The 24,879-nt window shown below is 41.7% G+C and overlaps 1 protein-coding gene across 5 annotated transcripts in view; it reads left to right on the top strand.

Annotated features, from left to right (window-relative positions):
- Positions 1-24,107, top strand: part of ADAMTS12 (ADAM metallopeptidase with thrombospondin type 1 motif 12) — a 167,240-nt gene extending 143,133 nt beyond the window's left edge. For all 5 annotated transcript variants that reach the window (XM_075020419.1, XM_075020418.1, XM_075020421.1 and 2 more), the window contains 5 exons: positions 4,565-5,710; positions 12,571-12,723; positions 15,131-15,304; positions 18,838-18,991; positions 21,127-24,107. In XM_075020419.1, coding sequence (XP_074876520.1) covers positions 4,565-5,710; positions 12,571-12,723; positions 15,131-15,304; positions 18,838-18,991; positions 21,127-21,362 — 1,863 coding nt within the window. In that variant the 3' untranslated portion in view covers positions 21,363-24,107. The remainder of the gene's footprint in view (positions 1-4,564; positions 5,711-12,570; positions 12,724-15,130; positions 15,305-18,837; positions 18,992-21,126) is intronic.
- Positions 24,108-24,879: the final 772 nt, after the last annotated feature.

The following is a 24,879-nucleotide window of genomic DNA, read 5'->3' as shown; positions in this document are numbered from 1 at the left end:
CTGTGTAATACTCATTACTGCTGTGGACCAAATGGGGGGAGGCTCTGTGTCATGTCTGCAGGCCTACAAAGAAGCATTTTTACATTCTTTACATTAGTTTCTGTTGCATTCATAACTCTCCTGTTTTTGCCACAACATGCAAACTTTTTACTTCTAGGCTTAATCTGAAGCCCTAACAAACATTAGAATACCTGTGTATCATTCAAGAGTTAATTAAATATTGTACAGTTATTTCACTGGCAGCTGATGAACTGCAGAACGTGAGGTCAACAAAATTATGACTGCAACATACAAAATTTGTTTAAATATACTGCAACATATTCTGCAATGTTTGTTAGTATTAGTAGGGAGTGCTCATTTGATGTGCTTTGTTACAGGTTTTCTTAGCTTTATTTATATTAGGATGCTGGTATCTACAGGTGTTTCACAACTTCACTTTCTGTTGAAGGCAAGGAGAGTTCAGCATCCCCAGAATGTGGAACAGTCTACTTCTCCATGAAAACTAAAAATGCACTAAGATGCTTCTTCTGGAGTGGGGAGAAGTAGGTTTTGAGTAATGTGACATTTTAGAGCTATTTTAGTCTGATTCTGTTGTAGTACAGCTTGCTCATGGTTCACCTCACAAACAGGCAGTTTAGCTATACGTGTAGCTGACAACTGTGACAAAAAATGCACAAATATTATCCATTTCAGGTGTGTCGTGGTTTCACCCTAGCCAGTAACAAAGCAAACAAAGCAAACAAAGCACCACGCAGCCGCTCGCTCATTCCCCGCCCCCCCCCCCCCCCCGCCAGCCACAGTGGGATGAGAAAATATAAAGGCAGGCTGGTGGGTTGAGATAAGGACTGGGAGGGATCACTCAACACTTATGGTCATGGGCAAAAGACAGGCTCAACTTGGGGACGAAACAAAATCAATTTAATTTACTATCAATCAAATCAAAACAAGGATATTAAGAAGTAAAACCAAACGTTGGAACATCTTCCCCCCCCCCTCCCCCCTTCCCGCCTCAGCTCCACTCCCGGTTCTCTCTCCCTCCTCCCCCCGGCGCCGCAGGGGAACAGGGGATGGGGGTTGGGGTCAGCTCCCCACACCTGGTCTCTGCCGCTCCTTCCTCCTCACGGGGGGGACTCCTCACTCGGCCCCTGCTCCACCATGGGATCCCACCCACAGGAGACAGTCCTTCACGAACTTCTCCAGCCTGGGTCCTTTCCGCGGGCCGATCTTCAGTCACACACTGCTCCAGCGCGGGCTTTCCCATGGAGTCGCGGCCATCTTGGGGGGCCTCCGCTCCCCCGCTCCCCTCCGTGGGCTGGGGGGGGACAGCCTGCCGCCTCACCACGGGCTGCGGGGCCATCCCCTCCTCCCCCGCTCCTCCTCCCTCGCTCCTCCTCCCCTCCTTCCTCACTGACCTCGGTATCTGCACAGGGGTTCCTCTCCCATTCCAATCCGCTACTCACTGCAGGCTCTACTGAAATCTGTTCTCCCAGAGGTGCTACCACCATTGCTGACGGGCTCGGCCGGGGCCGGAGGCAGGTCTGACTCGGAGCTGGGGAAGCTTTGAGCAGCTTCTCACAGGAGCCACCCCTGCAGCCCCTCGCCCGCTACCAAAAAAACCCCCATGCCACACAAACCCATAACAAGGTGTCCATAAAAAGAAGATTACTAAGTTTTTCAAAAATTCCAAGACCGATGATCTGGATGCAGGAGTTGAACACACCATTAGCAAGCGTGCTGATGATACCACACTGGGAGGTGCTGGTGACTCTCTTGAGGGACGGGAGGCCTTGCAGAGGGATCGAGGTAGATCTGAGCACTGGGCAATGATCAATGGGATGAAATTTAACAAGTCCAAATGCCAGATTCTACACCTAGGATGGAGTAATGCCAGGCACAAGGATAGACTGGGAGACGACTGCCTGGAGAGAAGCCCTGCAGAAAGGGACCTGGGGGTGCTGGTCGACAGCAGGCTCGATGCGAGTCAGCAGTGTGCCCTGGCAGCCCAGAGGGCAAACCCCATCCTGGGCTGCATCAAACACGGTATCACCAGCCGGTCAAAAGAGGTGATTATCCTGCTGTATTCAGCATTGGTGTGGCCTCACCTTGAGTGCTGTGTGCAGTTCTGGGCCCCACAATTTCAGAAGGATGGTAAGGAACTTGAATGCGTCCAGAGGAGGATAACAAGGCTGGTGAGAGGGCTGGAAGGAATGTCCTGTAGGGAGCAGCTGAGGACTTTGGGTTCATCTAGTCTGGAGAAAAAGAGGCTGAGGGGTGACCTCGCTGCTCCCTGCAGCTTCCTGAGGAGAGGGAGGTGCTGAGCTCTTCTCCCTGGGATCCAGTGATGGGATGCGTGAGAGTGGTTCAAAGCTGTGCCAGGGGAGGAGGGGAGGTTGACTGGACATGAGGAAGCATTTCTTTACCAAGAGGGTGGTCAAGCACTGGAAGAGGCTTCCTAGAGAGGTGGTCGATGCCCCAGGCCTGTCAGTGTTTCAGAGGCATTTGGACAATGCCCTTAATAACGTGCTTTAACTTTTGGTCAGTCCTGAATTGGTCAAGCAGTTGGGCTAGGCGATCATTGTAGGTCCCTTCCAATTGAAGATACTCTATTCTGTTCTGTTCTGTTTTGTTTCCTGTTTGAAAACTCCTCCCCCCTGTTTCTCCTGACTCTTTTACCAAACTCGTTATTGTGTTTGAGAGCAGATTCAGATAATGAACTAATAGAATTTTGTGACAGTATTAATTCAGTTTATGTTGCTCACAAACCATCATCACTGAATTTGATTGTTTTGCGAATTGAGTAGCCACCATGTTTTAACTGCCTGTGAAAAAATAGACTGGGATTCTATGGCTAGCAGTATGATTATATAGAAATGGCATGCTGTTACAGAATATAGCTGGTACTCATGTGTCATTGGATGATATTTGCAAGTTACTGACAAAAATAAATTTCTACACCTGTAGAAATTGGGGAGGGAGCATAGGACAGACTATTTCACCAGCACAAATGATAGGATTATCAGGAGACTTGTAACTGCAGAATGTTCTTTATTGTATGTTCTTTATTGTATTGAATGTAACAGAGAGATTTTACACAGGCAAAACTTCCTTTTCTTCTGAACTTAACTGGCTGTTAGAAAATCATTCTGTACCTTATAAACTGAACGTACTTAATTAGGCAGATAATGAGGATAGAATGTTGTAGCCATTCTGAAATCTCTTTTTAGAACATGGCTGTAATCTAAAGCAGAGATTTTCAAAGCTAATTCTGGGATACAGCCGTTACCCCAAAAAGTTAATGAGGTTGGATAGTCCTTTTAACTCACACAAATGCTAATCTAAATCATCCAAGTGGCAAAGTGTGTTGTATTCCTGTGTAAGCAGCAACAAGCAAATTCCTTTACTGAATAACTTCAAAGGTCAAATTGCAGCTGATGTAAACTTGCATAGCACTGAGTACTTTAAATGTGCTATACAGCTGGAAGTGCAAGGACAGACATAATAGCTAATGAACTTATTTACTCTGAGGTTACTCTTTCTTCCCTGCTCCTGTTGCTGCAGAGCTGATGTTATTTTGCAGTTGTTAACATCAGAGACCACACAAGTAACACAAGGTCACTGGTGTTTCTACTGCTACATGACCTAGACTAGCTCTAAAAAAAGGTTAGATACCCCAGGGGCTTTAAAGCGCTGGCAATAGGAGTGATCGCCACTTCATGTTGAGCACCTGGTTTAAGCCCGCTGAATTAGCTGGTCAGGCTCCCTCACATCATAGGAAGACTTCCTCCCCTAGGTTGTATGTAACATCTTCATTCATACTCAACCAGTCATCCAGCCTTAGTACATCAAACCACAGAAGTCTGTTGAAATTTCAGAAAATCCTCAGTGGTGCAACAGCTGCTGAAGGCATGGCTGTGCCTGTGAGGATGAAAAACATCACAGAAGAACTGGGTCTCCTTAGCTTCCATCACCCTTTATACACAACAGTGCTTCCATTTAAATAGAAGCCAGATAGGTTAATTACTTTCAGTGGTCTGTAATTTAGGAGAGACATGCTAGCAGCCCTGGCAGCATGTGGTGGTTGTACTAAGACTGCATGAAAAATCCATTTCATAAATTCAACAAGGATCTGTGAGCTGCATGGGTGATCACAGCAGGTTTGTGGCACTGTGAGTAGCTAGCACTGAGCCAGTCAGGTATGTTTTTGATGGCAGGGGTTTAGTCTAGTTTTTATAACCCTGGTGGAAAAGGTATTGGCTAAACAACTTCCGTGATTCACTGAAGAAATCAAATTCTAACATATTACTTTCATATTTTGTCTTTATTGTGTAGTCCTTTTTCACTGCTGTTTCCCCAAGGTGACATTTACTGTATTAAAAATTTGGAAAGAGCTCCTTGATAGCAGAACATCACTAGAATGAAGGGCTTGTTCCTCAGGAAAAGCTCTGTTATTGATGATTTATAATGATGCTTCTTTATTATAAACAGATGCCATTTGATACTTATGTTTATTGATATGTGCAGCAGAATGAAGAGGGGAGATACATTAATTCTGTTTCATTTGCAGTGCACTGTTACTTGTGGTGGTGGAATAAGGACTCGTAATGTCACTTGTGCCAAAAATAATGATGAACCATGTGATACTTCCAAGAGACCAAACTCTAAGGCCCTGTGCAGTCTCCAGCAATGTCCTTCTGCTGGAAGATTTCTTATACCCCCACTGGCACCCAGAAGAGGAAAGATCATAATTAGAAAAACAACTACTAATCCCAAATGGAGTCCTCCTCGCAGAATACCGACACCAACCCCGAGGTCCCATACAACAACAAAAGTACCCAAGCCTGAAAGTGTAACTCCCCATTTACCTACGTCCTCTGGTTTGGGTAATGTCTCAGAAAAAGAAGGAACAGCCAACAGAACATTACAAAATAATTTTGCTGGACCAAGTGATGTTTACAGTTACCCTGCTGGTTCTACTGAAAATACTTCACACCAAAATACTACTTCATGGCCTTTTCATAATAGCTTAAGTACTGAAATCATAAGGCATGCTGAAAGTATTTCTGAAAGTGAGCCAGTTCCTACTTTAGAGAGTGAGGTGCAAAGTGAGGGCACTTCGGTCTCCCCTTTTACCAGTAATCCAGAAGTAACTTCCAGCTATGATTACTTAACTGAAGATTCTGATGACATTGATGGGTCACTTGGAGGCAGTGAGAAACCGCTTGATCTCCTTTACAGCACAGAACTCAATCCTGAAATCAGAACCAGGAGCACAACCCTAGATACTGGCTCTCCTGTCTTTCAAAATGAGAGCATGACTTCTCAGCCCTCCCCAGCATCTCATCACCAAGACACTTCTATGCTCCTTCCTGTTAGCACAGCAGCACAAGGGTTGGCATTTCCCACAACAGCAAACTATATCAGTCTCCAAGTTGATGTGCCTGTTGTAGAAGTAACTACTCCACAAGCATCGGTTGCAGTAATGCCCACAGTGTTTGGTCACATACCAAGAGACCAGACTGACAACAGAAGAGAAATGAAGCTACCTGACACTGTAACCACCAGCACACTATCGTCAGCTCTTGAGCATGCTCTCAGGAACCAAAGTGCAACATCTGAGGGTGTTTTAACAAATGTTACAGAAAACAGCCAGCTAATAACATCCAACAATTTGCCTGGTGATGCCTACTGGATAGTAGGCAACTGGAGTGAGGTAAGTTATTTTTAACTGATAAGAAGTGGAGAGTGTGAACAGCTGTTTGAACCATTGTGGAGGAAATAAATCTTAGTTTGTCATGATTGTCTGAAATGAATATCACATTCAAATGAAATACTTGTCATACAAAAAAAGAGCTAACTTGGAATATCTATTAGATTGCTTACATAGAATGTGTCTGTATTTCTGGATTCTGCAAAACTGTTCCTGACTGGACACTGAAATTTTAAGGAATTAGCTGTATCAACTGAATATGCACAAGTCCATGGGGCCTGATGGGATTCATGAGTACTGAAGGAGCTAGTGGATGTTATGGCAGGACCTCTCTCGATCATCTACCAAGGGTCTTGGGAGTCTGGGGAGGTCCCTGCTGACTGGAAGCTAGCCAATGTTATTCCAATGTACAAAAAGGGTGTGAGGGGAGACCCAGGGAGCTACAGACCTGTTAGTTGAACCTCAGTTCCTGAAAAAACGATGGAGGAGATCATATTGGGTAATCTTAAAAGGCATTTGAAGAACAATGCAATCATCAGGGTTCAGTTCTAGGGCTGGTTCTGTTCAAGGTATTTATCAATGATCTGGATGCAGGAGTTGAACGCAGTATTAGCAAGTTTGCTGATGATACCACACTGGGAGGTGCTGGTGACTCTCTTGAGGGACGAGAGGCCTTGCAGAGGCTGAGGGGTGACCTCATTGCTCTCTACAGCCTCCTGAGGAGGGGAAGTGGAGAGGGAGGTGCTGAGCTCTTCTCCCTGGGATCCAGTAGCAGGACGTGTGGGAATGGTTCAATTCTGTTCCAGGGGAGCTGTAGACTGGACATGAGGAAGCATTTCTTTACTGAGAGGGTGGTCAAGCACTGGAAGAGGCTTCCTAGAGAGGTGGTTGATGCCCCAGGCCTGTCAGTGTTTCAGAGGCGTTTGGACAATGCCCTTAATAACGTGCTTTAACTTTTGGTCAGCCCTGAATTGGTCAAGCAGTTGGGCTAGGCGATCATTGTAGGTCCCTTCCAATTGAAGATACTCTATTCTGTTCTGTTCTGTTCTATAACTCTTCCAAGGACATGACATTCAGGTTTGACTGTAACCAGAAATACCTCAAGGGTTTTGTTTTAGAGCACAGCAAAAAGTTAAGCTATTAGATTAATCCTGGAGAAACAAATGAATATGCTTTTATTTCCAAATAAGTACATAACACACGTTAGCAGTAGATGTGCTGTTATGTTCTAACCTTCACTTACGTATCATTTCTCTCTAAATTATGTGTGTTCTCTAACTTAGTACGTGACCAGGGTCATGTAGGTAAGCTAACTTTATTTCTCCATAAAGCACATTAATACCCTGGATACTTAAACATATATTTAGTTAGCTATTAACATAACAGATTTTTCTGATGCGTTTCTATCTCATCCCACCATCAACATTTGTATCCACCATTAAGCAAATGCCTCTGAACTCAGAGCAGCATCCAGCCTGGTAAAACCAGTTTGAATCTACAAAGCAAAGATAAGAATATTAGCCCAAAGTTAAATTGGTGTGTCTGGGGTTCATTATTTGTCCAGCACATGCCCATAGGGAAACACTGTAATATGGAGTTCTGCACCTTTGTCTGAAGCTGAGGTGATTGTATATTGGAACTGGGTTGTAGCAGTGGTAAAGTAAAAGCATTTTGTCTGGCTGGCATAGAAATTAAAATCATCAGGCCAGTGGTTATGGTTGTACAGTATTCTTTGGATACAGCAGCTGATAATTACAGTGTTATACTATGTCTTGTTTAAAAGTAGAAATGAACAGTTATTTTATCTGCATTAATGGCTGTGCCTAAATGAACTTTTTAATCTCTAAAGGTAATGAAATTCAGCCAGAACACATGTTAACATCTTGTAATATCCACTTTCAAAGTGCTGTCTTTCTGTTTGAATAAATGAAACAAGTACAACTTACAGGGCGTTTGAAAACTCTTTTGAGGTCTAAAGCATTTGGAAGATACTTGATCTGAAAGGTGATTACTTGTCCCAGTTTCCCCTGATCCCTGGTCATTACTGAATGGTTATAATACTTGGGTAACTTCTGCCTTCTGTGCAGGAGTAATATAGATTGCAAAGTTTTCTGTGGCCTCAGAGAAGTGCATACTATTTTCTGTGTATTGCTATTGACTTTCCTTTACAAATACCCAGCACCAGGCTTTTTGACAGTTAGGTTTCTGTGCTGTTACCTTGCTGTGTCCTGAAACAGTAGTTGTTGTAAGGTCAGGGCTGATGAGGGGGCAGCCACCCAATTCTGCAACTATAATAAGAGAATATAGTCATTAGGGAGCCTACTCACATTCTACAAACTTCTATTTTATATGCTTCCTACTGTAAAATTTTATTTTTATGTAAACAGAATTCTTTTTATGCTAATGGATTTTATATTCTTCAAATCATGATACCTAAAGTGAGAGACTTTGGTATCTGAACAAGTTACCTCATTTTTCTGATGGCCTTTTTTAACCAAGCTAATCAGTACAGCCAAAGTTCCAGATCTGGAAACCTCCTTGCACTGATCAGCCGTTGTGTCTTAGTATTGATGGAGAAGGCTATCAAAGGTCTGTTTCTCTGTACCTGTTTGCTCTTGGGTCTGCCTGGAATGACGCAAATTAATGGAAATGCAGAAATGCAGCGCTAAAAAGGACAGCAAGAGATGATTAGTGTATTCCATGGCAGTGGAGGCACAGCTAGACCACCGAGATCATGTTGGTGCCCTCTGTCTGGATGCAGCCAGTAGGTAAGACCCCTCCTCTGTCACCACCAGCAGTCATTCAGGACATGCACTTCTGATGGCAGTCTGAAGTTTCATCTTGTGCCTTCCCATGGCCAGGTGAGAATGGCTTTAGCTTCCCTATGCTCAGGTGGGACAAATGAAGCACTTCCTCCTGCACACACCCAAAGACCTGCATTTAGATCTGCTTGGGTGAAAGAGCCTACAGGATAAAGTCCAGGCAAAGGTGCTCCTAAGCCCAGCACATCCCAAACAGAAGTCTATAATACAGAAATGCTACAGTCTGTCCTAGTCATTCATTACCCCCATTAGGAATATTTTCCTTATACATAACCAACATCTTCTGTCCTGAAAATGACGATTCTGTTTTTTATATGCAGACTGTGGAAGATAATTGTCTTCTTAATAACTGGGTTTGGGTCTGATTTCTAAACAAAACAATCTTTTCAGATTTTCCTTATGTTTTCTAAATATCTGGTGACTTTGTTGTTCTCTGGACTTGCTTCAGTTTCATCATGTATTTCTTCATCAGTGATGTTCATTATGGCCCCAGCTGACACCTGGCAAATAAAATGGAATAATTGCTATCATTTCATATATGACCCTCTTTGTGAATGTTGAGATGACATTTGTCTTGTTTTGTAACGGTCCCACTTTGATTTATTCAATTCGTGGTCCATTGTAAACCCTGGATCCCTTAATATGGTATTTCTAGATAGCAGATGTTCTCAGTTTTGTTTGGGGGGTATGCGTGTGTACATACGCATTTATGTGTATATATATGTATGCATGTATAAAAAGTTCTTCATAATTGTAGTATTTTGCATATGTTTTTGAATTTCAGGTTACCGTTTTCTTACGATTTTAACTTGGTGAGATGTTTTTGAATTCAGATTGTGTCCTCCAACATTCCCGTCAACTCTCCCAACTTGGCATCAATTGCAAATTTTTTAAGTGCATGCTGTCTTTCATCATTCAATTAGTTAATGAAAAACTGACGAGAGCTTGGCTCTGGACAGAGCCCTGCGGGACAATACTTGAAATGTCTTTTCATTTTGACACTGAATCACTGAGGACCACTTTATTAGAGTTTTTCAGTTAACTGTGCACCAATCTGGTAATTATTTCACCTAGAGCATATTTCCATCATTTGCTGAAAGAATGCTCTATGTGATCATGTCAAAATGCATCATATCAACTGACTCTCTATTTTCATTAAGCCAGGTACTCCTGTCAGAGAAGGATATTAGATTAAATTGAATCATTTGTTCTATGCTTTATCATCTTTGTTAGTATTTACCATTTTGATCTTGATTGTTTTATAATTTGCTTTATATCTTCTTGTGAAGTAAAGTTAGGTTCCATTAGGCCACGGATCTGGCTTTTTCTTTTCCTAAAGATAACTTGAAAGATGTTCTTTTCTAATCCTCTGGGACTTTTCCAATCTCTTTTAAAAAATAATTCTCAACAGTTCAAAGATTATGCAACACTTGAATGAATATTGAGGTAAGGTCAATACATTTGGTTTCACAACTGATGAAATCAATTTGAGAATACTTGATGCATGTAACTTTGCTATTCTTTAATGTTTTACTAATCTTTTGCTATTCTTGTTCAAGCTATTGTTTCTTGTTAAAATTAACTTTATGTGAAGCCTGGCACATTAAACTCTTTTATTTTTTCAAGTTTGAAGAAGAGAAGATGGTGAAAAAGAGAATTTGTGGAATCTCTGTCCTTGGAGATACTCTGAAGCCATGCGGACATAGTCCTGGGCAGTTGGGTCTAGTTGGCCCTGCTTTAGCCAGGGGGTTGGACAAGATCACATCCAAAGGTCCTTTACAACCTCAACCATTCTGTGATTCTGTAAATACATCAGCTATTATCTTTCTCATTAAATAAAAGTTTTATATTTTTCCCCACACACCATGATTCTAACATTCACAGAACCTTTCTTATTGTTCGTTACTTTTAATTCACTTTTAGTCTACAATTTTCTGACTTCATTTTTGCTCTTCCTATTTACTAGTAAATAGTAAAACTTAGTAAAACTTTCTGCCTGTTTTTAGATGACATCTCTCCAAGGCATTGATATTTCAAGACCGCCGCATCTACCTACATGAATCTCTTGCCATGCTCTCTATCTTTCTCTTTTAGTAACTGTCAATATTCTGACGTTTCTTTGCTCCTTAGCATATATCTATACTAGTAAATAAATAGTGCTCAAGAATAGTGATAGTCACTGAGATGGAAGGGTGTGACATGTCCCACAGCAGTGTTGGCACTTACCTCCCAAGGGAGAACACTAATGAGAGTAGGGCAAAACAGTGCCCCACAACACGAGTGCTCCTGTCTGTAACTTTTAACTTCTTTCCTACTACTTTCCCAGGTCATTCTGGGCTGTCATTTTTCCCTTTCTACGAGCTTTCTGGGTACCAAAGATACCCCATTACCACCAGATCTGCTCATTCTGCACCTCTTTTATTGGTCATGAAAAGTCACCTGCACTTCTTCCCTCTGTAATAGACATCTACTGTGACTGGTTCCTGAATGACAAAAGGGAAAAGCAGTAAGTCTTCCTGAACTTCAGAGCAATCAATCTCCTTTATGTAACATGAAACAATGGTCAAGAAAGCTCAAGCTTTCTCCTAGTACTATTTGCAGCATCAGACTTTTCTCTCTTGGCTCTGTACCTGCAGACGACAATTTTTGAAATAATCCTGCTGCGTTTCACCTCCCTCAGACAAGAACATAAAGCTTTGTAAGTGTGATCTGCCTCACATCATCCCTGGAGCTATTTTTGGTCTTCTCATGAATGCTCAGAGTGGGGCTTTGGTCAAACACTAAGCAGGCCTTAAATAAAGTCTTGGTGTTGTCAGACTGGTATAGCAGGGGTGGGGGGAGCCATCAAACAGCAACCAAGACAAGGACAGTCCATCCTCTTGAACAGACAAATTGTCTTGGATAGATAGAAGACCATGCAAAACTGAGGAGTGGTATGCAGTCCCCTTTAACAGGATCTTTGTGGCCTCTTGCACAGATGTCCCAGGAATCTCAGAAGCTGGAGATGGCATGCTGCAGAAGCCTTGCAAATCCACACTCTTCATAATGTGCAGTTTTTCTGAAATTTTTTGTTGTGACCATTAACCATTTTTCCATTTCTTTAATTGAGTCTGCTAACAGCTCCATGTCTTCAGTGTTGGTTTTTTTCCCTGCTTTAGCTTCAGCGTTGCTTTCCTTATCTTTCCAAGGACACTTACTCAGCTTTCCCTACTTAACTCTCCCACTTCCATGTAGGGAGTTCAAACCACATAATAGTTGCTATCTTCATCATTTTGCAGACTTAATTCAAGATTATTTATGTTGTTTCTCCTGCCAGCTACAAGCTGTTTGGCATGTGTTGTATTCGACTCTGTGCATAGTTCACTGTCCCTCCCTTTTTAAGGGAGAAAAAGGTAAATGGGTGTCTCCAGCCACTTTTCACCCCTTCCTGCTTCAGAATACAATGATAGTGACTTTTTTTGTGAAGAGTGTGCACTCTAGGGATCTGGACTGGCATGATCAATATTCCCTTACCTCAGACACTAAAACCCTCCCAAATGTTGGAAACACTTAGCCATTCTCTGAATTCATCGTTTAAAAAATCCTTTTCCGGCACAGTTTTACCAAGTCTCACACAATTTATTTCAGTTTTTCAGCATCATGCACGCAATTTGCTGAATATCTCTTCAGCAGTATTAGGGATAGAGAGAGAACAGTGCTGAAGATTGGATGCAATGACATTTTGCACTGGATCCCCAAAACCAACAGAAGGAAACAGTGGAACACCTGGTACAGATTTAGGATATCTCAGTAAGCAGGAGTTGGCCAAAGAAAAGCAGTGCATAGTATAAATCAGAATTGGTATTTCCCTAACAAAGCAACAAAAAGCCCTCCTTCAGAACCTTAAGTAAGACTTAGGTGAATTTGAAATCTTTTAAGTAACTTAGATAACCTAGGTCATCTAAAATGGCTCTAGATACTTATATTTAGGTTCCTGGATTGTTTCCAGATTATTTATTAACTCTGAGTTTGCCCCTGGGCTTTCCTCTCACCCTTGTGCAGTGCTCTACCACCTGTGGAATGGGGGCTTTCTGGCGGCACGTGGAGTGCAGCAGCAGGAACATATCTCACTGTCAGCACACAAAAAAGCCTGATCCTGCAAGAAAATGTTATCTCCGCCCATGCGCTACCTGGAAAACAGGAAATTGGAGCAAGGTAACTTCATTCCGAGCTGTGTGTGAACAGTAAGCTTGCTAACTTCAAAGAATAGGGAGTTCTAAATACTTCATTTTTAAAATAATTACTTACTCAGTGAATGCATACATGACTCCCAGTTGACCATTCAGCACTAATTTACTAATTTCCTGACTAAGTTATTTTGGGAAAAGACTCTGCTGTGAGTTCTGTTCTTCCTGTGTGGGGGTCGTGCTCATTAACTCTTGCATCTAGAGCTCACTGTCATGCAGGGCTCACTGTCCATGTTGTGTGGATATCCCAGGGCAAAGCTGCACATACTTGCATGTGGTATCTTTTTGGTCTCTGCTTCCAGAGCCGTATCCTAATTTTAAGAAGCAAGTGGGAATTCGGAGAAGGAGTTGGCATGTTCCTGTTCACCCTTGCCACTCTGTATGATCTCTTATGTAACATGATCTGAACCTTGTTTATGTAACCTCTAAGTTTAACATTATAAAAACTAAAGGAAAATGTTTTGGGGACAATGCTTGCTATGGCTAGGGTCTTACTTGGTCCTAGTTAAGTACACAGGCCTGGTCAAGAAACAGAATAGTGTCCAAGGTGGTAAGTGGAACCCAATGGATTGCATTTGAGTTCTTTTTTGGTATTGTAAGATGTGTGATGAAAACCTGAAAGGACTTCAGTGACTTCTTGAAGCTTGTTACTTTTTGTCTTCACACTGTCTAAAACTGGGGCTTCAAACAATGGGTTATTTTTCAAGACACAAAAGAGAAACTACAAAATTCTATTTGAAACAATGTTGATTTAATAAAGAAAAAGATTGATATCTCAGACTTTCTCAATATATATAATTTTTGCAGATGATGTTGTTGCCATTGGTCTAGAGGGCAAATTCATACAAAGAAAAGGTTATAGTTACAAAACCTGTGTTAAATTATTGAGCTCTTTGACATAGAATTGATTTGTACGTGAAATACATGCCTGTTTAGAAAGTCCAGGAAAGGCCAAGGCATTACATAACCACATTTAAGCCTTTGAAATTCATTTTAAATGATACATAGACATTCTGCAATTGCAGTTGGGCATATTTCACCTTCACTTTTTCTTCATAAATGTTACTGCTCCTGCAACAAGTGGATGATAGTTTACTCTCGTCTAATTCTGCCCCTCCCCTAAAAGAAAGGTGCTTCAGACTAGGTCTTACAGTCTGAGTTTAATACCAGACATAATTTGCATGTATTTTGGGGCTGTGTGTACTCAGTTTCTTGCACAGTCACTTCTGTCCATTGTTTCTATCCAGAGGGACAGAAACTTCTGTGAACAAGCGTATGGACTCCCCTTCCATCCATCCTTCAGCTCCCAGGGGAAGTAGTGTATTCAGGTTCCTTGTTCATCTGAAGAATGCTTATTTATGCAGAGGAGAACAGCATCAGTTGTTACATTGCATGATGGCAGTAAAGATGAAAGCTGACCTGCTTATTCAGGTGTAGGCAGAATTGGCTTTAATTCTGGATGAAGACAAGATAAATAAATGTGTATTTGTCCTTATCCTTGAGGTAGCAAATTCAGTTCTTCCTCAGCAGCAGGAGAGGTCTTGGGCTTTGATATGTCGGGACGTAACCTGGTGCTGCTGCATGAGGCCTTGGAGCAAGCTCTGGGGAGAAATAGGAAGCTGGAAGGGCTTGCTGGGCTCACTTGGCTTGCCAGTAGAGCTCCAAGCTGAGAAGCGATTTCACGGGCTGTGAGTGAGGCTCAGGGTGTCTCTGTCTTCTTTCCCACCCCCTCATGCCCAGGCTGCTCTTGGGGTATGGACCTCCTGGTGCCTCTTGGGGTATGCTCCTCTGCCTGAAGGAGCAAGGAAGGTGAGGGTGGGAACTGCTGCTGTGGGATGAGTCCACTGTCTTCTGGTGTATCAGGAGCAACTCAAGTCTATGGGCTAAAATGAGGAGCAGTTTTGCCAGCCTAAACAGTCTGCTACCATGTACACCTACCTTTTCTATGGCTGAATAAGAAATCAACTCATGCAGCTCTGCCTCTTTTGTGCCTGCTGCCCTCCCTCCAAAACAACTGAAGAACCAACAATTTCCCTGCATACAGGATTCATTTTTTCATTTATTGCATTATGACTGTTTCACTATGACATTTTTGGAAGTAGCTGGCAAGATTTCCTAATTAAATATTCATCCATGTTATTAGTGGATATTCCAGTGAAGAAAGAGTAGTATTTATATGGGGTGTTCCAATTTGCTATGATGAAAACCACAGTTTTTAAGCCTAAAAACAGATTGCTGTTATGGTAAACTGGAAGTTCCCTCTGTGATTTGGGATGCTCAAAGCTCAGGCTGTCCTCCTCCTCTGTGACTGGGGAAGGGACAGCCCCTCAGCAGAGCATCATTTAGAGATGTGTCCCTTTCTGTTTTGTGTACAGTGCTCTGCTAACTGCAACGGTGGTTTCAAGACCCGAGATGTTCACTGCATTGATGTTCGTGAAAAGCGACTTCTCAGGCCTTTTCATTGTCAATTACTCGGCTATAGACCACAACTCAACACCACTTGTAACATGGAGCCTTGCTTGAAGTGGCATGTGGAGCCCTGGAATGAGGTATTGTTCTTTAAAAGACGCTTTGGGAATGAACAATTAGCTGTCAATTAACAGTGACTCTTAGATCCTATGCTGTTAGGTAAACTTTCCCTCAAAGGAAGACACACAGCTAATACCACTCAGGTTCTGCAGTCCTTGTGTATGGTTACAATAAAAATTATCATAGACGTTTGTAAGACTTCCCAGAACCATTCTTAGGATTGCAAGTGATACGCAGCTAGATCTGTAAATTACCATACCCTGAAAGAGAGAAGCAGGTGGCCTGGAAGAAGATTTGTTTTAGCTATCCTACTCAATCAGTAAATCTGATTCATTCAGACTGATCCCTTTTGCTGCCATTTTAATGTTGCTTTCTCATTATGATTAATTTAGAATTTTCTTTTACACTTTTGGGCTGGAATTTTATGGGGCTAGAAGCTGCGGTCAGACTTAAGATAAATGTGACTTTTGGGTCACTTTGTAATACAAATCTGTGCCAACAAACTCATAGGCAGGCAGGCACATATTTATGTCAGCTAACGCATGTGGTCTCATTACACTTTAGTTTTTACTCCCACCAAAAACAGCTTAGAAAGTGCCACAATTGCGGCACTGTGGACCTGCTTTTGGATTTCAAGGGCGGTGATCTCATTGCTTCCTTACAGGCCACTGACAAATCACACCTGCAATAAGGAGCAGACCAGGATGTGGGTTTCCTGTCAGAGCAGTCAGCAAGGGTTATAAAAATAAGAATTGCCAAATTATTGCACCTGTTTGCCATTTAAAGTATTTTATAAAAACACTTGTCCAACCCTGGCAGTTGTCCTTATATTAAGAATAGTGGATAGAATTGGATTGAAAAGGTTGATTTATCAGATGTCAGCTCTGGTCCTCTGTCCATAGGGATGCAATTCCCTGTAGGACAGGAACAACGCATTATTCAAAGTATATCTGGTGCCTTATTTCATGTCAGAGTTATGTCAGAGTATGAAACTCTTTGTGTATTTCAAGCAGGCTCTACTGCAGGCCTAGTGAATAATAGTAAAAAGTCAGTTGGTAAGTAATATTAGAAGGTGGACAAAAGAATGTTTAAAAAATAACCTTGGTCACTGTCTTTTTATGATGCTTTTATTGCCAAATAGTTAATTTATTGTATGGACTGGGTGAATTTTAGTGTCCCCAACTGCCTCATAAAACTAAGATGCTGCATGTCATGAACTTATACTGTCTTCAGTAAACATTACAGATTAATCCTGCAGACATGTGACTTCCAATCTCATTCCTGTTAGAAAAGTTACTGTTGCTGGTGGTGCTGCATGAGCAGTTCTGTGTTGTCTGTTCTATGTCACCACTTCCATGGTGTCCTATATTTGTTGCATTAATACAGCTTTCCCCCAAGCATTTTGGACCAATAGTGGCTTCCTCCCTGTCTCTGCCCAAGCATATGATGAAATAAATGTCTCAGTGCGGAGTTTTTCATACCTGGACTGTAAGACTTGGTATGTAGACTAACCTGTGCATCTTTCTAAATCACATGGTCAGTGATGTGCTTCTTGTTACCTGTGGCTCTACGTTTCTAAATGAAGAACATTTCTTACTGTCTTTATGGTCTGTTTCTGGGTTCTCATCCATTCCGACCTCTCTCCTCATGGGTTTGTGCACCTCTTTTGTTAGTGTTCGAGAACATGTGGTGGCGGCCAGCAAAAGCGACATATCTATTGCCCAGAAGGTGGCTACTGTGACTGGACAAAAAGACCTAATGCTATTGCATCATGTAACAGGCAACCTTGTACGCAGTGGATTAACCAGGCATGGGGCCCAGTAGGATTCAGTTCTTTTTTGTTTTATTTGTTGTCATGAGTTGGCCATATTTGGTCATATTATCCACTAGTCAGTGCCTATAGCAAGTATAGTTTCTTATGCACAGTTGGAGCTACAATGGGAGATCTTTTGAAAATATTACTAAACATTTCAGAGCCAGCCCATCTCCGTTCCTTCAGGTGATAGACGTTGTAGCTTTTACTTTCTGTTGCTGCATTAGATGTTGTTGGAGGATGGGGGTTTTCTTCCTTTTCAAATGAAAAAGGAGATACCATTGATATTCTTCCATTACTCATTTGAAATTTTCCACTGTTCAAGACTGTTGGGGTGGGATGACCCTTAAAGCAACTTGTGGAATATTGGACTTTACACACACAAACAGTAATTCTGAATTTTGACCAATAGCCTTCTACTTTGACATCTTGAAATCTAATTGACAAATATGAGGTTTATGTTTGGGGGACCTTCCAGTATCTGCAATACATGTTTAGTTGTGAAGAAACTGGTAGATCTAATAAACCTTTCCATCCAGTTTCCTTAATAAACTTATTCATACATTACAAATCCTTCTCACAGCAGAAGAGAACATTGAAAGAACACCAAAAGCCAGGCACCACAAATAAGGAAACAATGGAGAGTCATTTAACACAGAAAATTTAGTAAGTTGTTTTTGACACAAAGCCGTTAGATGAGATATGAGTATAAGGTAATGTAGAGTTAGTGTAACTCTAACACTTAAACATGGAAGTGAAAATGTTGGGACATGCATAAAATAAGCAACTGAATACCAAAATGGATGGCAACTATTCCACTGATTTATTAATCCCATTTATTTAACTTAATAAAAAACCTACTTTAAACATTAATCTAAAGTTGTGGCAAGAGTACCTAAGACCTTTTAATGTACTTCACACCAGTAATATTGTGTCTTATGCATAGAGATAGACATTAGAGAGAGGATAATTTGCAGAAAAATTAAAGAGGTACCAGTCCTGTCTTCATCTCTTGCGCTTCACTAGCTGGCATTCTCTATCTGTTGAAATATTTTATCTTGCTGGCCACTATCTGAAGAGAAAAAGAATTTAAAATTAACTGGAATTCTCAGACACTCTAGGATGTCAGGAGAATTAAGTACATTTACAGAATAGTTCAGGAACATATTTTGAAATGTTCTTTTTTTTTATGGCCATGTGTGTGCAGCCAGAACAAGCAACTGGCAGTTGTTTTGAGGTCATAAAGAAAGGGTAACTACAGTGTAAATGTCACCAAAGAAAAAACATCTCACTGAGCTTTTTTTAAATCTTCAGCTTGGTCATTTTTAGAGCTAACATTGCAATTGATGATGCATGTTTAATTTAGATGGTGAGAAAACACAGGAAGCAAAAAATGCCAGTGTGCAGTACTAATGTAGGTTACTACTGTCTTACTTTGTAGGACTGGCATCTCAGATCATCCTTATCCTCCTCTGTAGAAAACAGTCCTCTCACCCTGGTTACACATTCCAAGATGCTGTATTTATACTATTTACCCCTCTGCTGTATTCTGCCAAATCAGGCCATGATGCACCTTGGAGGTGTCTGGATGGAGAATGCAGTACACAAAGTACTTTAGTGTCATTGTTTCTCGATCATATGGCATTTTTAGCTTCACTTCACATTACAGCTCAAGGATTGGCATATTACGCAATTTGTATGTAAAAGACTTTTATATATGTTAAAATGACTCTCTTTCAGTGCACCGTTTCATGTGGAGGGGGCATTCAGCAAAGGACTGTGAAGTGCATGAATATAGAAACTAATGAAACTGAAAATGGCAGCATGTGTGTGGATAAACTCAAGCCCACAGAGTATCAGAAATGCAATCTGCAAGAGTGCAAGAAAAGTACAGGTATGATAATACACTTGTCTCAGACAGTTTCAAAAAAGCTCTCCATTAGTGCTGAGATTCTGCAAAAACTGTGAGCTGACCCAATTTAGCAACTTGTTGTGAATGCTATGGGCTCAGTAATTATAGGTCAGCCTAACCTGTTACTGCTCAGCTGCACTGTTGGTAGAATCACATCATGTTCTCCATTTGTACTGGCCTTGTGTTGCTATGATAGGGAATGGAGTTCTCTGAGCATGCGTCCCTAATGTATGATGCCACAACTAAATGAATAGGTCTGCTTGTATTGACCTGTTTTAAGTAACTCACAGGCTGTTGTGGAAGGACATGCTGTGAGTCCAAACAGATGCCATCTCATAAGATAGATACCCTATGGGAACTGCAAATTCTGGACTGGGATTCCAAGCAAGCAAAGTGAGACAGACACTGTAAGAAAAATCTGACTGGCAGTGAACCCAAATACAGGCCTAGGCACTATGAATTCAGTGTCCCACAGGGTGAGACTGTCTCCAAAATGAAGACGTGGAGAGAAGTCCTGTTGTGACTCTGGGTGTCCTGTACCTCTCTTCTTTGAGGGCCCAGGAGCCCAGTTGTGTGGATGGTTAATAGCTCAGCAAAGAAGCAGCAGGGGAGGGAGGAAACATACAGAAGGGTATCTTTATCTGTAGTCTGTGTATTGCAGTATCGAGCAGGTACCCTCAGGTAAGAACAGCAACAGCTCAGAGTCCTTCTGGAAGAGCCTTCAAAGGCCTTTTGGAGGAGGATTCTTCCCTCTTAGGAAGCCAGCAGTAAGGGTCTAATGTGGCAATGAGACAAGAGGTTGACTGCTGAGTGCAGTGCAGATCTGGCATACCATTGAGTATGATGCATCACTCCTCCTGCTGTTCAAAGATCTTTAGCACATGTTCTGCCCTAAGGTTGAACTGGTCTGCTTATCTCCTGTCCCTCTCATGTTCAGAAGGACAGACTCAGATAAATACTACCTACACAGATTAGTAATAGTTATTTCATGAATAAAAGCTCAAGGGGCCAGTAAAACCTAAGAAATGCCCTCCTGGGTAGACCAGTGGTCCATGCAGCCCAATATTGTGTCTCCAGCAATGGCATTAGAAGATGCTGCTTAGGGAAAATGCAGGAGTTTAGTCCTTTCCTGTGATTCATTTCCACGGTATTCCTCCAGCATTCCCAACTGACATATTAAGACTATTAAAGGCACCCCTTTTAGTGCCTTTTAGTTTAAAGTTATGGAACCTTTTTCCATGAATCTGTTGCATAGCTTTTTGACCCTGCCATGCTGGCTGCTTCCACCCTCTCCTGTGTCAGCAAGTTCCCAAGGTTCACAGCCTGCTGTGAAAAATGCTTTTATCTGTTTCAAATTACCTTTATCCTATAGTTTCATTGAGTTTCCCCAGTTCTAGTGTTGAGGGATTTGCTGAACAACAGCAGCCTTGCATTCAGCTAATCCACCACCTTCCTGCCTCTGCAAACCTTGCCTCTCCCCTGAGCCATCTATTCTCACAGCTGAGGACCCCCATTTTGTAGTATCTAACTAAATCTGACATCTCCGTTTATTAAAGCTACCACAGACCTATAAGCACCATAATACATACAGTAACAGTCCCTGGCTTATTTTGGTGCAGCGGAAACTGAAGCATAGTCAAGCTGAACATGTAGTTGCACGTGCCTTGTCTGTGCTCTTCTGTCTGCTGTGCATGGCTCTGCAGCACGCTGCCAGCCCATTGCACTTGTCTTAAATGCGCTATTACAAGAATGTGAAAGCACCAGACTCATAAATCATTGTTGCTAGACTTTCTCTGGCAGTTCTTAAAAGCAGAAACATTAAAGTGAAAAACATGGATTGGCTATGTCTGCCACAAAAGTAAAGCCTCACTGAACAGGAATAAAAGACTGCTGTATTTTTCAAGAAAGAAGGTCATGTGAAGTTTAATAGGACCTGTTCACTTAAATGTCCTAAAATTCTAGGGGGGTCAAGGTGACCTATAATACAAAGGAAGAGAAAGCCATCATAAATAAGAGCCTTAACAGGCATGACTGTCTGGCATAAAGCAGTTTAAAATTCTAGAAATACAGATAGTTTGTCAGCAAAATATAGATAATTCTTCTTTTCTTCACCATAGGACTACCCTGCAGCAAAGACCAACTGTCAGTTCACTTCTGCCAGAGGCTGAAAGGCATTGGCAAGTGCTTGCTGCTGTCAATACGGACTCAGTGCTGCTTCACATGTAGTCAGCCCCGAATTCGTAACAAAGCAAGATACTGGGATCAGCGAGGCCTCAAGCAACAAAATTACACGAAATCTAGAAGAAAATCACCTGAAAACCAAGAAAACAACAACCAAGCTGCTCGGCACTAGCTGTTTTTTATCTAGTTGCTTTGAGTAGGGCTTCTGTTTACAGGTTTTATGTTCCTTCTTTTTTTTTTCTGAACCATCCAATTTAAATGGAAATCTGTGATCAAAACTGGGAAAACACATCCCTTAGGGTTATCAGTCCTAATTTACTGCTTCAAATTTTGCCCTGTAATAGTCCAAAATTTGTAATATAATTTGCAATGTACCAGCAGCTAGTACTTCTTAGGCATGCATAGAGGCTAGAAACAAGCTTGCAAGAATTTTTTTATTTTTTTAAATGATGTTTTACTTGTTCTTTCTTCCATCTCTTTTCCACAACGCACTTGAAACAGCAGCACCGCTTTCTCAAGAGTGCTAAGTGAAGGCGGCTGATGGGGCAGCAGAGATAGATCTGTGCTGTGGGCCAGATCTCTCTATGCTCACTCACTTTTCTGTTTTTAGGAACCAAGATGAAGTGGCAGTGTTTCTCTAAATTGTTTGCTCACTTCATAAATTTAAAAGCAGAGTTTTACAATAACTGATTATGGTACACAGGCCAAATAGAAACATTGGGTTTTTCAAAAGAAAAAATGCTCATTTAGTACTTGACTGAACCGCTAAAGGATACCTCAGCAATAGCCTGTCCTGGCCAGTTTGCTACAAATATCTTGATGTAACCTGAAAACCCCACCAAATATGGGATGCTAAGTTCTCAAATACATTTTAAGCAACATTTCTTGGTACCATGAAAGCAAAGCTGTTTGCGTCTGCCACCTTAATAGATAGATTGTAATTCATGCCAATTTTGAGTGATAGAACTATCATTTAATCCAGTATCTCCTAGTAGAGTGTAAGCCCACATCCACAAGAGTACTCTTATCACCTCCCTCAGAGCAAACTTTTCCCCCAGTGCAAATCCTTGATCATAGTGAGGGTGAGGGCACCTGGGACAGGAGCCTGACACCCAGAGTATCTGCATAGCTCTGGGCCTCAGGCATTAGGAGAGCACTAGCCAAATAGCTTTTCTGTTTTACTATAGAGGAAAATGGCATAACAAACTTTAGGAAGACCAGACTTGACCTTTTGAAGCAAAACTGGGCATTTTCAAAAGATCTGGACAGAGTCTGGCATTTAGATTGCTTTGAAATTCAGTAGGATTTGGACACCTGGGTTCTTCATGCTCTTTTGAAAATCTCAGATTTACTCCCTAGCTACCTGACAATTTGAGATTGTAATACAGGGAAATGTCTTTTTTTATGTAGTGTAGAGCAAGACACATAGCCATGAATCCAAGTGTCACTATGGTTACAGAACTATGGCTAGCAATAGCCCTATTTCTAGACAGACCTTTATGAAAGTTAATAGAAATATTTGGGCCTGGCTATAAGGTATTAACCTAATGATGGCCACAAGTCTAATTGTCCTTTTTCATACATTTGTGACCTTTGGCTAAAGGCTCACTTCACTTGAACTCTCTGGGAGTTCAAGATATGCAGCATGGTACGGTTAGATTTATTAACCTCTGTGATGGCAATATAACCCCAGTTATAGGTGCTGATAAAACTTAAAATCCACTGTTAAAAATATGGTGCTAGCATAACAGATGTGGGGGATGACTTACAATGGTGCATGTGCATGCATGTGTGTACATAGCATACGTGCACATACTCTTAAAATAATACATGTCTATGGTGTTGCTGGCCAATGCCAGACATAATGCTTTTTAAGTTTCACAGTGTGCTTATGGCCTTCTGAGGTCCTGAATGGCTGCTGACCCTCTGAGCAATAGAAATCTGGGCAATTCTTATTCCACTGGTCACAGAAATACTGAAGCATGTGAAGGAGTGGAGGTGTCCCGTCTAATTCAGGAAGCATTTGGGTGGAGCTTGGCCTCAGACTGTACTGCTATGTCCAGGGAAGTTCTCTGATGGCCGAACAACCTAGACTGGTGGACAGCACAGATGCTTCTGATGTTCCCAGAAGCATCATCTAGGATTTGGGCAGGACAAAGTTAGATTCGCTTCAGAGTCAGACTCTTCTGTGCTCCGAGGTACTGCAATGTTTTATCCACAAAGGTCAGCAGAAGTGGGCCATCAGGTATGTGGGCTAATGAGAAAGGAGCTGACTGAGTGGATATAGTGCAGGTGGGAGGAAAAATGCCTGGGAGGGTTGTCACTTCCTTACAGCTAGGGTGGAGTAAAACCATTTTTGGCTTCATTGTTTTCTTCAGGGAGCTGTAATTTCATTTGAAATGGATGAAAGTGAATAAATTATATTATGGACATTAATCAAAATAATGTTTCTACCCAGGGAAGCACAGTCATCACTGTTGCTCGGCTTAAAACTTTAGGGAAAAGACTGTGACAACAACATGAACTGTTTTAATAAAGCAGTGTCACTGCTGTATTTTACGTAGGTTCTTACATCAAATTCATCAGCCTGTTATCTCCTCTATGCTAGTAATATGTGCAGTCATCTCTTCCATCCATTCAGCAAGATTCCTTCCTTAGAACATAACTATTTTTTAGTAAAGGTGGATTTATGATCCTAACCCAGATGGTCACTATTCTCAAAACTGAATAGAGTATTAAGTGCAGAGGCGTAATATCATTATATTATCATACTAGCCTGAGACACATCAGCCTCAACAGGTTGCTCAGGAAAAAATGTGTATTTGGCACATTCACTGCGTGTTTTAACATTCAAGGCTTAAAAAGCAAACTATGATGGCATATTTGTTTCAAGCTTCAATAAATGGCATTGCTTATGTCTGATGTCTCTGGTATTTTATGTTTCCAGTGCAAGAAGATTTCTAAGATGGAATTCCAAGGAAAAAAAAGCTTAGACAGTATCTTTTCTATTCCAAGGGAATCCTCATCATTGAGGTGTTTTGATTCTTGATATTCCAACATAAAGGAGTTGATTAAAAAGGGTGAGGAGGGAAAAGTAGTGGAATAAAGCATGGTGCTAAAGTAAAAATATACATTAGTAGACTTGGTTATGTCCTATGAAATAGATCACATCTTACCACTTCTAGTCCAAGCAGATGTGCCTTAGCTCCCTGGCAGCAGATGTGTGCATGTCTGCTGTGTCTATTGTGGGATGTATTTGTTTTCCTGAAGAGTTGTATACAATATGATCACGCCCACTCCCCCACCTTCCCCACTGCCCCGGCCCCAGAATCTTTTCAATACTCAAGTTTTGCGAATAGTGCTGATGGTGATGCGCAGAAACTGAATCACACTAACGCTGTTCCTTGACATGCAGCCCAGGACCACAGGCATTGCAGTTAGGCATATATGCTTGGGTAGAGAGCACCACCAGTTTGCACTCAGTTACCAAACCCCACCCATGCATCCATCCGTGGGTTCCGCCTGATAACACCCTATGGAAGTTGCAGGAAGTTGCTCCTTCTTACTTCACAAAGTAAGTGTGGATCTTCAGCCCACAGTGGCAGCATCCTGTACAGGTGCTGTAAGGGAAAGAAATGAACTGAATTGAGAAATGAGTTGAAGCTCCCTCCACTTTGCAAAGGCTCGTT

This window comes from Buteo buteo, chromosome Z (genome assembly GCF_964188355.1).
Source record: "Buteo buteo chromosome Z, bButBut1.hap1.1, whole genome shotgun sequence".
In the NCBI taxonomy this organism is placed as follows: domain Eukaryota; kingdom Metazoa; phylum Chordata; class Aves; order Accipitriformes; family Accipitridae; genus Buteo; species Buteo buteo.
The sequence above is the reverse complement of the archived record's forward strand: the minus strand, read 5'-3'. Positions and strand labels throughout refer to the sequence as shown.